Here is a 16160-nt window from a genome sequence, read left to right as displayed (position 1 = left end):
GAGTATTAACAGATCCATGTGACTTAATCATTAAGCTGTTTTGTTAATGGTCAGTGAAGGGGATTAATGACCTCAGGGTAAAGTCCTACTTTTAAAAAATGAGTTGTATTTTCCCTGTCTAAGCTAATCAACAACCTTGATGGAAAAATACAGAACAGATAAAGGCTGGAAATGATTGATTATTAATTGTTGATATAGTGAAGTTGTCTTAAAGTAAGGAGATATTTATTTAACATGTATGGAATGAGTCTCTAGTGTCAGCGCTTGTAACAGTCAAAGATAAAGCTTTAATTTTCAGGACAGGAGTTTACACTTTGAGTTTACACTTTGAGTTTACACTTTGAGTTTACACTTTGAGTTTACACTTTGAGAGAAAAAAGAGAGGCTGGTTAGGGAATTGCTGTTCATAGCTGCTGTAACGTAACCGAGAACAGGAACTAACTTGCTTCACCGATGTTCCATAAAATTAAATGTAACTAGAAATAGATAAAAAGTATGATGTGTCATTTTTTAATAAATAAAAATTGTAATAGTTGGGAAATTACTGCAGTATAAGAGGAATACAACACTTGAAGATGTGCTGCTATAGGAAATTAATCAACTTTGTGGTGGTAACAGGAACTTATCACGCCACCCCAATCGTTGATTATTTTCTAATAGCAGCACTCCACTTCAGGTTTTAATCTGCACTAATCACATCCTATTTAAGCATTTTTATTCTGAAGCTTAACATTAAAGTTTCTGTTAGTTTCATCATCTCAGAGATAGGGTGTGAAAACATTTGCATGCAATTGTATAATATTTACTGGTTACCACACCCAAGTCACATCCTCTGCTGAAACCCTACAGCATGCTGAAAACCGTAGAACAATGTGCAGATTAAAACCTGAGATGCAAGGTCAGATTGCTTCATTGTGGAACACCCCTTGCCTAAATCTGCCTTCCTGCCCGGGTCACATGACCACGGTGAGTCCAGTTTCAGCCCTGCAGGGTAGCAGTGAAGCACAGTGTGAACTGTGTTAAACAGGATAATTTACTGGAATCAGGTAAATTCCCAAACGGAGCTGAATCCTGAGGCTTCAGGAGAGTAAACAGACACCGCTAATCATAAAAGCTAGTTTCACCTACTGATACGGAGCCCCAGGCTGGGCAGAGGAAGCCCCTGATTGGACAGAACTTGCTCTTTTAATAGAAAACTACGATATTAAGTAAGTAAGTTAAAATCAGCTAACAGCCAAAAGAAATGCTGAGCTTTAAATATCCGACTGTATTCATGTTTCACAAACATTAACTTTCACCTAATGTAAATACTAACCATTTCAGCAAATGTCGTGTATCTTAGGTAGCTAGCTATGTAAGTGATAAATACTGTGTGTGTGTGTGTGTGTGTGTGTAAAAAACAGTAACTCAGTAACAGGGTCGTGTGATGAAGCAGAGTTACTCTTACTACCACATAGTTAATTATTTGCCTGAGTGTTTTATTCCTCTTTCACCACAGCAATTTACTAATTATTACAAGTTTCTATTTATTAAAATTTTGTTTATAGCTACATTTAATGTTGAGGAACATCAGCAAAAAAAAGTTCTAACTTATAGAACATTAAGCTGCTGTTATAGAAAATTAATCAACACCTTCTGACCAATCACAATTATCAGTAATCAAAACAATTAAAATAAATAAATAAATAAACTCAGTTAACTCGAGCATGTCATCAGGGGTGTAAACTTTTGAACATGGTAATAAGGAGACACTGAGCTTTACTCCGCTGTAACACAATTTTAAGTAAATTACAATGCAGGTAATAAATTAATGGATTAGCATTGACTTTGCCCCCTAATTACATAATGAATCGCATGTTAGTAGCCTTTAGCTCACTGCTTTGAATTATGTATTACCTGATATTATACTAATAATTAACCTCATTTGTAATATCAGCTAAATAATTATAGGAAATCTGTCACTGTTAGTGTTTGTAAATGAAACTAAGCAACAATAAATCTCACAATTCTCTACTCAAATAATAAAAACTTCTCAACACTGTGAAATTGTTTGTTTTATTTAACATGAAGTGTATTTTCTATAAGGCTTTTGCTCACACACATTTCTCTGTAGCTGTTAGAAACACACTGTAGTTCAATATACAATTCAATATTTATTCACTTTTATATTTTTTACTTTTTACTTTTTTTTTTATTATTCTTTGCATTCACATTTTTCTCCAAAGTGATTTAAAAGTGAGGCAAAACACAATTATTAATAATAATAATAATAATAATAATAATAATAATAAATATAGCTGCAAGCAGCAATTATCGGGGGTCAAGCACTTTAGGGCCTTTAAGAACATAAGAGTAAAAAGATATTACTTAATATTTTACAAGCCTATAAGCACCTAAATCAGAGGAAAAACAAGATCATTTTAAGAAATATAAAGAAATAGCATTTTAAACATTTAAACTGTTGTAGCGCCATTTCTGCCTGACGTGCTTCCTTATCTTCACGCAGTGTTGAGTTTTCCTTTGGGAGCTATTGACTTTTAGCTACACTAATCCACACTCAATTTTGTAAATAACCGTGTTATGACTATCTGAATAAAAAAGTTTTTTTTATAAACATATTTTTTGATTAATTATTGACATAGAGAGTCCAGAGAATTGTACTACACTGGATTTGTTGTGATCGAGTAAAAAAAACCTAGGACTAGTACAAAAAAGTTTGTTTTTTTAATAATCTCAAATATTTAATGAACAATTTGATTGATGCTAGTGGTTCACGAGGAGAAGTTGATCTACATATGAATACTATGTGCACATAATATACAGTCAGGTCCATAAATATTGGGACATCGACACAATTCTAACATTTTTGGCTCTATACACCACCACAATGGATTTCAAATGAAATGAGCAAGATGTGCTTTAACTGCAGACTGTCAGCTTTAATTTGAGGGTATTTACATCCAAATCAGGTGAACGGTGTAGGAATTACAACAGTTTGCATATGTGCCTCCCACTTGTTAAGGGACCAAAAGTAATGGGACAATTGGCTTCTCAGCTGTTCCATGGCCAGGTGTGTGTTATTCCGTCATTATCCCAATTACAATGAGCAGATAAAAGGTCCAGAGTTCATTTCAAGTGTGCTATTTGCATTTGGAATCTGTTGCTGTCAACTCTCAAGATGAGATCCAAAGAGCTGTCACTATCAGTGAAGCAAGCCATCATTAGGCTGAAAAAACAAAACAAACCCATCAGAGAGATAGCAAAAACATTAGGCGTGGCCAAAACAACTGTTTGGAACATTCTTAAAAAGAAGGAATGCACCGGTGAGCTCAGCAACACCAAAAGACCCGGAAGACCACGGAAAACAACTGTGGTGGATGACCAAAGAATTCTTTCCCTGGTGAAGAAAACACCCTTCACAACAGTTGGCCAGATCAAGAACACTCTCCAGGAGGTAGGTGTATGTGTGTCAAAGTCAACAATCAAGAGAAGACTTCACCAGAGTGAATACAGAGGGTTCACCACAAGATGTAAACCATTGGTGAGCCTCAAAAACAGGAAGGCCAGATTAGAGTTTGCCAAACGACATCTAAAAAAGCCTTCACAGTTCTGGAACAACATCCTATGTAAAGATGAGACCAAGATCAAGTTGTACCAGAGTGATGGGAAGAGAAGAGTATGGAGAAGGAACGGAACTGCTCATGATCCTAAGCATACCACCTCATCAGTGAAGCATGGTGGTGGTAGTGTCATGGCGTGGGCATGTATGGCTGCCAATGGAACTGGTTCTCTTGTATTTATTGATGATGTGACTGCTGACAAAAGCAGCAGGATGAATTCTGAAGTGTTTCGGGCAATATTATCTGCTCATATTCAGCCAAATGCTTCAGAACTCATTGGACGGCGCTTCACAGTGCAGATGGACAATGACCCAAAGCATACTGCAAAAGCAGCCAAAGTGTTTTTGAAGGGAAAGAAGTGGACTGTTATGCAATGGCCAAGTCAATCACCTGACCTGAATCCGATAGAGCATGCATTTCACTTGCTGAAGACAAAACTGAAGGGAAAATGCCCCAAGAACAAGCAGGAACTGAAGACAGTTGCAGTAGAGGCCTGGCAGAGCGTCACCAGGGATGAAACCCAGCGTCTGGTGATGTCTATGCGTTCCAGACTTCGGGCTGTAATTGACTGCAAAGGATTTGCAACCAAGTATTAAAAAATGAAAGTTTGATTTATGATTATTATTCTGTCCCATTACTTTTGGTCCCTTAACAAGTGGGAGGCACATATGCAAACTGTTGTATTTCCTACACTGTTCACCTGATTTGGATGTAAAGACCCTCAAATTAAAGCTGAGAGTCTGCAGTTAAAGCACATCTTGTTCATTTCATTTGAAATCCATTGTGGTGGTGTATAGAGCCAAAAATGTTAGAATTGTGTCGATGTCCCAATATTTATGGACCTGACTGTACAATAATTTACACACATGCAATGAGAATAGCATCTCCCGGTGGCCATTTCTTTTTTTCAACTTTTGAACAGACTCCTGGGCAGGAAGTCGAACAGGCCCACCAAGTTTTTTTCTGATTGGCCTTCATTAACCTTGTCTAATAGCTGCTGACATTGATTGGCTGATGGCAGCCATGTTTTTCAAGATTCACAATTGTCCTCATAGACACTGATGGGACCTTGGACAAAGATACTTTCTGCAAGATGTCAGGTCATTTGGACCAGTGGTTCAATATTTAGTGCCAATTTCATATTTTGTCCTGTTATAGCATCACCACATGGCTAAACCCCGCCATTTTATGCTTGTGACCTTAGATTGAGCCAGTATATGAATATGCCAAGTTTGGTGAAAATATCTCCTTCCTGTCAAGAGTTACAGCCATTTCAGTAAAAGTGGCCACACCCTTTTCAAACATTTTTGGCTGCTGTTGTGGCGATGAATTGAAAGTTCAACTTTTTTTTTTTTTTGGTAATAATTGATCTAAGGAGTCCAAACAATTGTCCAAACGTATATTTTGGTTGAGCAAAAAACCTAGGACTAGTTCTCAAAAGTATGTTTTTTAAGTAATCGCAAATATTTAATGAATGATTTGACTAACGCCAATGGTTCTTGAGGCAAAGTTGTTCAGAATGAGGTGCTCCATCAAACGGTATGAATTACTTGTGTTTGTGTGAAACACTGCAGGATATAAAATCATATATGAGCATGAAAAACATAATAGCGCCCCCCAGTGACCGATTAGTCAAGAGTCAAGCAAGTCCACCAAGTTTCGTTCGATTGGCCTTTGATAACCTTGTCTATTAGCCGCTAAAAATGAATAAACAAACATGTTTTTCAAGATACGCTGTCCACATAAATATTGATTGGACCTTTGACAAAGACATTGCCTGCACATTTTCAAGTCAGTTGGACCAATGGTTCCATAGTCAGAGCCAACTTCTTGTTTTTTCCTGTTACAGTGCCACCAACTGGTCACGCTCAGTAATTTTTTTTTTCATGTGTCCTCAGAGTGGGCCCATGAATAAGTCTGTCAATTTTGGAGAAAATATCTCAATAAATTCCAGAGTTATAGCCATTTATGTAAAAGAGGCCATGCCCTCTCAAATGTTTTGACGTGCCATCGTGAGGTTAAATCAAAAGTTTTTTTTTTTACATTTTTTGATAATTATTGATAATAGGACTCCAGAGAATCTTTATTCCCTGGTTTGGTTCCAATTGGACGAATGGCCTAGGACTAGTTCGCAAAAGTAGGTTTTCCAAAAAAAGACAAATAAATAAATAAATATGGCGAAAAATTTTTCGTGGTGGAAATGAAATCAGATATACATTTTGTTCCTCTTGAGCCAAGGATACCAATGATATAAGACACCTGAGTGTCTGACTGTGACAAACGCTTCAAAAGTTATGGCCATTTTTGTTTTGTTTTGTTTTGCCTTTTTTAGAAATCACTGTAGCGCCACCGTGTGGCCGATCAGGGGTGAGACTTTGCTCCGTTGTAGACTGGTGGAGTACTACCATCCCTCAAAGTCTCATGTCTCTAGGACTTTTGGTTTGGTCAGGTACGCTCAGTTTCATGTCAGAATAATAATAATAATAATAATAATAACCACAATTGGCGATCATCGGGGTCCAAGCAGCATGGCAAAGTGGAGAAAAAGTCTAAAACATTCCAATTAGAATTATTTGTGTTCTGTAAAGGGGATGAAGAAACCTGGAATAGGCTACAGTGAACAGGTTTAAAAGGATATGTCTGGTTTTGTTTATTTGTTTATTTGTTTTATTTTGTTCTTTTGATTGTTGAAAATCAGAATTTTTATATTAATGTCTGCATTGGAAATGTATCCCTGTTTTTAGTCTTTTTTACTTTTTAATAAACATATGAAATGGCTTAAGAAATTGGTGGAAGAAGAAGAAGCAGAATAATAATAATAATAATAAATATAAGAATTAAGATTTACAAAATTCAGGTTTGCAAGATTTAAGATTAAGGTTTGCAAACTAATTTGATAAAACTCAGGAGATATTGTTCAGTACCATGGTTCTATGCATTTAATTTAATTTCTATGCATTTTTTTATTATATGATGAGTTATCCAATCATTCAAATTGACGGAAGCTGTGGCTCCCTCTTGGGGGATACATTGGTATTACAGCCCTCATCTGTCACCCACATTGAGAGAAATTTCTGATCATTTAGAATTTGCTGTTTGCCCATCGAACATCAGAAATTAATGAAATTTGGCAAGTTTTCTCAGACTGTCCTGTTATCCATGTGTACCAAGTTTCATGAAGTTTGGACATTGCGTTCACAAAATATAAGCCAATTAGTTTTTATTTGCCACACCCACAAATATATTGGCCTGTATCTCCACAACGAGTATATTAATCAAAATTCTCTTGATAACTTTTCGTCTGGAGCATCTCGAGATGGTGCATACCTAATTCTGTGTGAAACAAAATGGCCTAGGATGAGAATATGGTTTTCAGAAAATTAGAATTGCAGATACATTTCATAAATAAAAATAAAAATGAGATATACATTTTGTAGCATTTGATTCAAGGATTCATAGGAAGCAAGAATTGTATGCTAGCATGCAGGGATGCAGAGTTATTAGAAAAAAATACAAATTTGCTTATTATTGCGCCACCTTGTGGCTGATTCTCAAAAGATTTGGTACACAGCCTCATTTTGAAACTACATACAAACATTTTGATTAGACGTAATTAGCTGCTGAATGTTGATTGGCTGTTGGTGGCCATGTCTGTTGATTTGTCCAAATCATATTTAAAGAATATGTTAGCATGTGTACCAAAGGTGATGCGTACCAATTTTCAACTTCATCGATCACAGGGTTACGGAGTTACAGTGATTTTTCAGTTGTAGCACCCCTAATTAAAAATAATAAAAACAAAAACACTGGGGTTTCAGCACTTTGTGCCTGAACCCCTAATAATAATATTATTATATATACTATATGTAATATAATAGAGAAACTGCCTGCAGAGCTACTAGTAAATTTAAATACTGTATCTACTACACACTACGCCGTGACACTAAAATGAAACAGTGTAATCTGCTGTAAACTTTACTTGCGTTAATTTACTGTAAAATTTTCAGTTTCTTGTATCAACATTTTCTGTCATGTTACATTTTCACCAGGAAAACACCAGCTCAGTTTTCATCATAAACATTTAAAAGCTACAACCTTTTAAACTAGCTAGCTGACAGATTTACAGCCCTTAGGCTTCTCCGGGTGTTCCTCTGGGGAAACCCAAGCTTTTATGCAGAACCTAACAACGAAGTGCTTCGGTATCTCAAGGAGCTCCAAGAAGAACCTTTTTAGGAGACTAAAAAGAACCATTAATTATCGAATGAACCCCTAAAGATCTCTTTTATTTCTAAGAGTGTATCAAGTACCACGAAGCTACATTTTAAACACTTCTCAAATTTTTTAGATAATTTTAGGTACAACATTAAATTTTTGATATGGTGAAGTTTTCTGTGTTTATTGATGGAAGGAGTCTCCAGTGTCAGCGCTTTGTAACAGTCAGAGGTAAAGCTGTAACTTTAAGTTTTCCGACATCTTCAGGACGGAGGAGTTTACGCTTCTTTACGGTTTCTCGGAAATGTGACAAGCTGCTTTTTTTGTTGTTGTTGTTGTCTGATTAACTTCAAGAGAGAAAGAAGAGGCTGGTGAGGGAATGAGAAATATCTCACTACAATCTGAATTTACAACTTGAGTGTTTCGCCTTTATTTCAAAAAGTTTTGCAGTTGAATTACTAACCAAAATTGTAGTCCATGACTTGAATTTGTGTGCAAAGATTCTTACAGTCTTATAAGAATAAAGTGTAGAAAATTCAAATTCAATTTTTCTGGCAGCACAATATTTTGCAAATTCACTCAATCAAATTCAAATTTTCAAAACCCTGCCTCAGTGACTCAAAACACTGCTCGCTGGCTGAAACGGTGGCAATCAGGTCTGTGCCCATTTGCTTTTCCCAGCAAGTAAAACAATAGGTAGTGTTCTGAAATTTTGAATCTGAATTTTTCAGTTTGATGTAATTCAACTACAAAATTTCACTTACAAATTAAAATAAAGGCATAAAAATCCGATTTGTACATTTTAGAGTGTAGTGGCACATTTCTCATTCCATACTGGTGAGGGAAATACTATTTATCTCTGCTATAACACTATAAGTGAGAACAGAAACTAATTTATTTAACCTTAAATGTAACTATAAATGGATATAATATAATAAAACATAATCAAATAATCAAGGTCAGTGTGGTAACAGTAACTCAGCTTCATCATTTGTCAACATTTGTGCTAAGTAAGGAATAAACACTGTGTGTGTTACAGTAAAATACTGTTACTCAGTATTTTACTGTAACACACACAGTGTTTATTCCTTACTTAGCACAAATGTTGACTTTAAGCACATTAATGGCTAGCTGCAGCAGTGACAAGAGATCTAACGGAGAAAAACTTTTTAATTTTGCATGAAAGTAAATGTATGACTTCACCAGAGTGATCTGTGGTTTTCTTCTGGAAACAGGTTTCAGGTGAGTTCATCACTTTAATCCATGCTGATATGTAGGCCATCATCAGGTTGTTCTTCATTAGCTGTCAGGATGATATTAAATTAAAAAAAAAACAGTTGTTTCAGGCTGCATCCACACACCCACACTGACAGATAATTACAATAGTAATAATATTTGGTGTGCGTTTTGCACTCAGTATTATGTACCTTCAGGGTGGATCCGGCACATCCTGTATTTCCTGTTGCGAATTGTGGAATGTGTTGAGTCATGTCATTTGCTTATATTATATTGCTCTCTAAATCTTTCTTTGACCACAGGCCAGATATTAAAGTTTGCAGACTTTGGTAAAGAGGCCCATATATATATTTATAAATATCGAGGCCTGGACTCCGCTAGATCCCTGAAGGTGTGTGTGGTTTCTGGCACTAAGACGTCAGCAGCAGATCCTTTAAGTCCTGTAAGTTGGGAGGTGGGGCCTCCACGGATCGGACTTGTTTGTCCAGCACGTCCCACAGATGCTCGATCGGATTGAGATCTGGGGAATCTGGAGGCCAAGTCAACACCTTGAACTCTTTGTCATGTTCCTCAAACCTCCTGAACAGTTTCTGCATTGTGGCAGGGAGCATCATCCTGCTGAAAGAGTTCACTGCCATTAGGGAACACGGTTACCATGAAGGGGTGTAACTCGGTCTGCAGCAATGTTTAGGTAGGAGGTACGTGTCAAAGTAACATCCACATGAAGGCCAGGACCCGAGGTTTCCCAGCAGAACATTGCCCAGACCATCACACTGCCTCTGCCAACTTGCCTTCTTCCCATAGTGCATCCTGGTGCCATCTCTTCCCCAGGTAAGCGACACACACACACCCGGCCATCCACATGATGTGAAAGAAAACGTGATTCATCAGACCAGGCCACCTTCTTCCATTGCTCCATGGTCCAGTTCTGATGTTCACGTGTCCATTGTAGGAGCTTTGGGTGGTGGACAGGATCAGCATGGGCTCTCTGACCGCTCTGCAGCTACGCAGCTCCATACGCAGCAAGCGGCACTGCACTGTGTGTTCTGACTCCTTTCTATCAGAGCAGCTTTAACTTTTTCAGCAGTTTGTGCTACAGAAGCTCTTCTGTGGGATCGAACCAGACGGACCTTCACTCCTCACACGCATCAGTGAGCCTTGGGAGCCCATGACCCTCTCACTGTTTCACTGGTTGTCCTTCTTTGGACCACTTTTGGTAGGTACTAACCACTGCACACCATTTTGGAGATGCTCTGACCCAGTCTTTTAGCCATCACAATTTGACCCTTACGCTTGCCCATTTTTCCTGCTTCCAACACATCATCTTCAAGAACTGACTGTTCACTTGCTGCCTAATATATCCCTCACTTTTACAGGTGCCGCTGTAACGAGATAATCAACGTTATTCACCTCAACTGTCAATGGTTTTAATGTTATGGCTGATCGGTGTGTATATATATATATATATATATATATATATATGTGTGTGTGTGTGTGTGTGTGTGTGTGTGTGTTTAAAAATAATTATTATTTTAGTTATTTTTATTCATGTACTCATTTATTAATTCCTTGAAGTATTTATTTTGAGAAATATTTTTCTGTGTTTATTTATTGATTAATAATAGGTCTGAGAGTGATATGTTAGTATAGTTTAGGTGACAGATGTCACCTGTAATGTAAACAATAAAAGGAGAACAAAAGGCAGTAGGTGTGGTGTAGGATGTGTGGCAGGGGACAGGGTGGAGGGTGTGGTTCCACATTCCTGGGCGAGATAATTATCTCTGAGATTATATCAGGGTGTGGAGCAGCCGTGTCGCTCAGACAGCCATGATGGTGATGTTTATTTTGGCTTCCTGGGTAAACACTCGGAAAAAGGAATCAGAGGTCGCCAGTCAAGTTCTTAGTAAACGTTCTTGCAGTGTTCTTTGGTCTTTGAGGATCTGCAGGACTCACCACTCTGATATGGTGTTGCCTCAGCAGAGGTATGAGACGTATGAGGAGATTGAGAGCGTGGCAAAAGAGTCGTATCTTCATACAAAGGACTGAGGTGCTCAGCAAAAGAATTTTCCACTTCAGTAATTAAAGCTTAATTAAAGCTTAAAAATGTGTCGTCATCACTGGGTGTGTTTGTGTTTGACTGTTTGCTCTCAGGGTTATCCCTCTGAAGACTCGTATGTGCACTCTCAGGAAAAAAAAGCTACTAAACAGTTCTTTTTCTTGTCACTAAGGGGTTCCTTTCATGTGTATCTTTTATCCAGAAAGGTGCATTGTGTATGTTTTAATTAACTTTTAGAGTGAAGTGGCCTTTAAGGTCCAATTAGGGTCCTTAAATTATTTTTAAAGGTTTCAGTGTAAAAGATACACACTAAAGCTACAAAAGCTGTATCCATGACAGTAAAAAGGAAAAAATAAAGGAAAAAGTAAAAGAGTGGAACCTTACAGCAGAGTGTTCCTCTATCAGAAGAGGTTCCAAGTAGAACCTCCTTTCAGGAGATTAAGAACGATTAATTATTTAATGAAGAATTGAAGAATCTCATAAACTACACTCTTAACCGTTCTTTAGTTGTCTCCTCTAAAGGGGAAATCTTAAAGGTTCTTTGTAGAACATTACAAGAAGTGTTCCTCTCTCAGAAATCATCCCAAGTAGAACCCTTTAAGATGCTAAGAACACTTAATTACTCAATGAAGAAGTGAAGGATCTCCTACACTACACCCCAAACACTGCAAAAAAAAACATAGCAAGTTAAAATTATTAAGCTTATTTCTAGATACAAATTTCAAGCTTAACTTTGTTTTATTCTGCTGGCAGATCATTTCTTATTTCAAGCATTTATTTCTAGAAATAAACAAAATGCCAGTAGAACAAAACAATTTTACATTTCAGATAGAACCCTACAACAAAGTGTTCCTCTGTCAGAAGGGATTCCACGTAGAACCCTTTTAGGAGACTAAGAGCACTTGAAGACATGCAGAATCTCCAACACTACATCCATAAGGGTTCTTCGCTTGTTCCTCTGGAGGAACTCTTAAAAGATGTTGAGCTCAATATTAGGAAAAGTTCTGTGCGTCACTGTCAGATGAAAGCGAACGTAGATGCGGCTCCGCTCCAGATCTCCTCCTTAACGAGGTTAACGAGGGCAATGGAGTTAATTCTACACGCTGACATTAATGTTGCGTTGACATTAATGAGTTGTTGGGTTGTCACGGTGATGCCGAAAGAACCAGACACAAAACTTTCACACGTGATTATGTGAGTGCTGTGTGAAAGTGCAGTGCAGCGTTATGCCTTGAAACTGCACGTGATAACTTCACGTAAACTATTTGCAATTATGTGTGAAAGAGAATTATTCACGTGAGAAAATCACGTCTGCAAAATAAAAGCACGTCAAAACTGTGAAATATAACCTGTGTGATGTCTAAAAACTGTGTGAGTTTTACATGTGAACTGTGTAATAAAGTTAGAAGTTTTCTGCAAGGGAGCAAGTGCAAGAGACTTTATTAGTAAATGTGTGTGTGTGTGTGTGTGTGTTTAATTTGTCATGAATTTTTAATTTGTTACAGGCCTATGGTTTAATTTCAATGGTTTAATTAATTAATTAGTGTATATAAATTACCAGTCTTGCTCTTTCTGTTCTGTGTCAAACACACACACACACACACACACACACTCAGATGTGCAATAGGGAGTGAACTGCTAAAGAATTAAGAATGAAGTTGAGGTCGTTAAACTGTAATTAACATTCATTTGTAATTAGTCACGCCCACCCAATTACAATACCTGAAATACAGACTACAGATAAAAGCTTGCTATCAGCCAGTCTGACTTCTCAGTCTCTCTCTCTCTCTCACTCACACACACACACACACACACACACACACTCAAATCTTACTACCACAAAATGGACCGGCTACTTCCACTCTACACACACTTTTCAGGTGTGTTTAAGCACTTCGAAAATATTCGGTAAGTCTCTCTTTCTCTCTCTCATTTTTTTGAACATTTCCTCTGTAGTCGTGTTACTAAGTAAAGGTGACTCGAGATGCTTTTTCGTGTTTCTCTCAGGTGTCCTCAGGTGAACATGGAGAAAGTCAGCTGGATTTACAGTAAGTAGACAAATTCTTCTGATTTTTTACTTTAAGGTCCCGTGACTAAAAATAATAAAAGTTATTTATAATTCAACTCATGCTGCCATTTCTAAAAATTATAATATAATCCTGCGGAACGCGCACGAATGTGGCGTAGAATTCGTTAGAGCCAAATTTACATTTAAAAATGTAACTTGTTTTAAGATTCAGGGCATTCTATCTGTTTAGCAGATTTGTAGATAATTACATTTATGGTAGTTTCTCGTTATGGAGAAGTCTGATAAATTATTACTACAAAAGTCTCGAGGAATCTATGATCTTTTATTTCCCAGGTTTAATTAAAGTGCAACACCGCTCCAATTTACGAACCTATGCAACGAGTTATGTAGATTCATCGTAGCTTTAACCTCATAACTCAGAACATATGCCTGCTCATTAACTCACATCCATCGTAAAAATAAATGATTATCATGTTTGAGTGATGAGACAAGCTGTAATAGAACCCATAAACGTAATTAGCTTTATAATTCTTTCCTCTGTAATTAACACAAAATGTCCATCATGGACCAAACTAGATAATGTGTTTATGTAAAACTGGTCATTTTTCAGTTATTTTCACGTACTTAAATAGAGACTAAACTACAAACAAGTACACATTTTTATAATTAATGACTCGTCTCAACTCAGCACAGATTAATCTGCTGTTGAATCATTTATATGGCATAAATTGCAATAGCTTTAATGTCAGATTTGAATCATGTCCTGATCCTACAGCATAAATGAAGAGAAGACTAAAACCTATTTTTTAAGTTTAATTCTAGAAAATAACGTGATTTCGGTATTTAATGAGGAAAATAAAGCTCGTAATAATGCCAAGGTTTAATTCGATAAAGCAACTGTTCACTGCTATGTAAAGCACAAAAAGGTTTTAAAAAAACTTTTAAATTTTGACATTTTAGTGCAGATATTAATGTAGCTATTAAGAGCAGCTATTAAACATCCCCTAAGGGCACACAAGCATGCTAGCTAAATCTGTCACATGCCCGATGCTAACTTCCAACATAGCATGTTAGCAATGTGGCTATGATAATTTTATGGCATCTAAAATAGCAATGGACAAGACTGTAGTGATCGACGTCAAATTTGAACATTTATAAACACATTTTGATTGTTAGCATATTCGGGAATCACAGGTGATTTTTCCAGCAACACAAATACAGCATGATGGAATGGTGTTTGTAATTGTTGTTTGTGTTGTTTTGTTGTTTTTTAGGAACCCGGGGGAGGAGACGGGCTCTGGAGACCACGGCTCTGCTCATCATGAACTCTCTGTGTTTGCTCGTGATCCTGAAAATCATCGTGCATGAAAACTGCGACAAAATCACATCACAGAAGATGGTTCGTGAGGCCCAGCCTCTGGAGACGACGACTCCTACATGCGAACAAAACATGTCTGCCGCTAACATCGAGGGATTTTTTACCTTGCCCACTTACATCCAAGACTTTCTGTATTACAGGCACTGCCGGTATTTTCCGATGCTGCTCACCGCTCCTAACAAGTGCAGCATTCCAAAGGGGTCACGAGAACCCTTTTTTCTGCTGGCCATCAAAAGTTCACCGAAGAACTACGAACGGCGGGCGGTCTTGCGCAAAACGTGGGCGGCGGAGAGACTACAGAACGGGGTGTGGATCCGCACCGTGTTCCTGACCGGCACCACCGGCACAGGCTTCGAGAAGCGGAGGTTAAACAAACTCCTGGAGCTGGAGAACAACAGGCACCAGGACATCGTGCAGTGGGACTTCACTGATTCCTTCTACAACCTCACGCTCAAGCAGATCCTGTTCCTGGACTGGATGCAGAACTCGTGTCCCACCGCAGATTTCCTCTTCAATGGAGACGACGACGTTTTCGCCAACACGGACAACATGGTGGAGTTCCTCAAAGGGCTGGGCGATAAGGACGGAAGCAAACATCTGTTCATTGGACAGCTGCTCCTGGACAGCATACCCATCCGCGACAACACCAGTAAATATTTCATCCCAGAACAGATCGAGAAAGCCGACCTGTACGCTCCGTACTGCAGCGGAGGCGGCTACATGTACTCCCGTTTCACTGCCAGGACCATTCTCCAAATGTCGCAGTCCATCACCCTGATGCCCATCGACGACGTTTACATGGGCATGTGTCTGAAACGAGCCAAACTCCAACCCACGGACCACCAGGGAGTCTGGGCCGATGGCCTCATAATTCCTTCCGACAAACTGGACACTTACGATCCCTGCCATTACCGTGAGATTATCCTTGGCCACAAATTCCTCCCTGATCAGATTTACCTTCTGTGGAATGAAATCCATCGCAAAGATTTGGATTGCGCAAAGAAAGAGGTTAATCTGTAACGCTTAACTGCACACAAAAGACTGAACTTTCAGCTGGTTTATTTATTGTACAGACATTTTGAGAGACTTTATTCTGAGCAACGCTGGTTGTTCAGGTAACTTCATAACTGAAATAATATGAAGAGCTGGAATCTTTATGCAATAATAAGCATGAAGAATGTCACATGTCCTGCTTTCCTTTTGTTTCCACTCTGCTGTTGGGTAACTGCATCCTCCATGTGTGTATAATTTTGGATTATTATACTTAACTGAAGAATTAAAGGTTATGTAGAATATTTACCTTCCTCCAACTGTGGAGAAAAGTTTTGTGAAGGAGTGATCTGCATTATTAATCTAATCCGATCTCCATATGTGTTATAATAATAAATAAATACTTATTTATTTGCCTGAAAGAAACATCTGTCTTATTTAACAAACAGTACACTCAACATTTACAGTGCTCTGAGTTAAACACAATAAAGTCTCGGAAGAAAAAGCACAGCATCAGATTCCAGGTGATAAACGACTGTCTGGATCGTCGTGATGCAATCAATCACCTTCATGAGTGAACGTCAGCCATTTTTTTCTTACAAAGCTGTAGGTAAAAAACCACATAAATCAAATAGCACA

The 16160-nt window shown here is 37.9% G+C and overlaps 1 protein-coding gene across 1 annotated transcript; it reads left to right on the top strand.

Moving 5' to 3' along the window:
* The first annotated feature begins 816 nt into the window (after positions 1 to 816).
* Positions 817 to 15947, top strand: LOC113525137 (N-acetyllactosaminide beta-1,3-N-acetylglucosaminyltransferase 3). Its single transcript, XM_026911597.3, has 4 exons — positions 817 to 1208; positions 9371 to 13032; positions 13132 to 13172; positions 14428 to 15947. Exons 2-4 carry the CDS (start codon positions 12968 to 12970, stop codon positions 15549 to 15551), a joined length of 1230 nt encoding a protein of 409 aa, XP_026767398.1. The 5' UTR covers positions 817 to 1208; positions 9371 to 12967; the 3' UTR covers positions 15552 to 15947.
* Positions 15948 to 16160: the final 213 nt, after the last annotated feature.

The sequence above is a fragment of the Pangasianodon hypophthalmus genome, chromosome 8, assembly GCF_027358585.1.
Source record: "Pangasianodon hypophthalmus isolate fPanHyp1 chromosome 8, fPanHyp1.pri, whole genome shotgun sequence".
Lineage (NCBI taxonomy): Eukaryota > Metazoa > Chordata > Actinopteri > Siluriformes > Pangasiidae > Pangasianodon > Pangasianodon hypophthalmus.
This window is presented reverse-complemented; position numbering and strand designations above follow the sequence as displayed.

What these genes read in the sequence shown, in the direction of transcription:
- LOC113525137 (XM_026911597.3), top strand. Translation starts at nt 12,968, where the DNA reads ATGGACCGGCTACTTCCACTCTACACACACTTTTCAGGTGTGTTTAAG. An exon ending in AAGCACTTCGAAAATATTCG is followed by an intron (nt 13,033 to 13,131) that starts GTAAGTCTCTCT and finishes TGTTTCTCTCAG; the next exon opens with GTGTCCTCAGGTGAACATGG. An exon ending in GAAAGTCAGCTGGATTTACA is followed by an intron (nt 13,173 to 14,427) that starts GTAAGTAGACAA and finishes GTTGTTTTTTAG; the next exon opens with GAACCCGGGGGAGGAGACGG.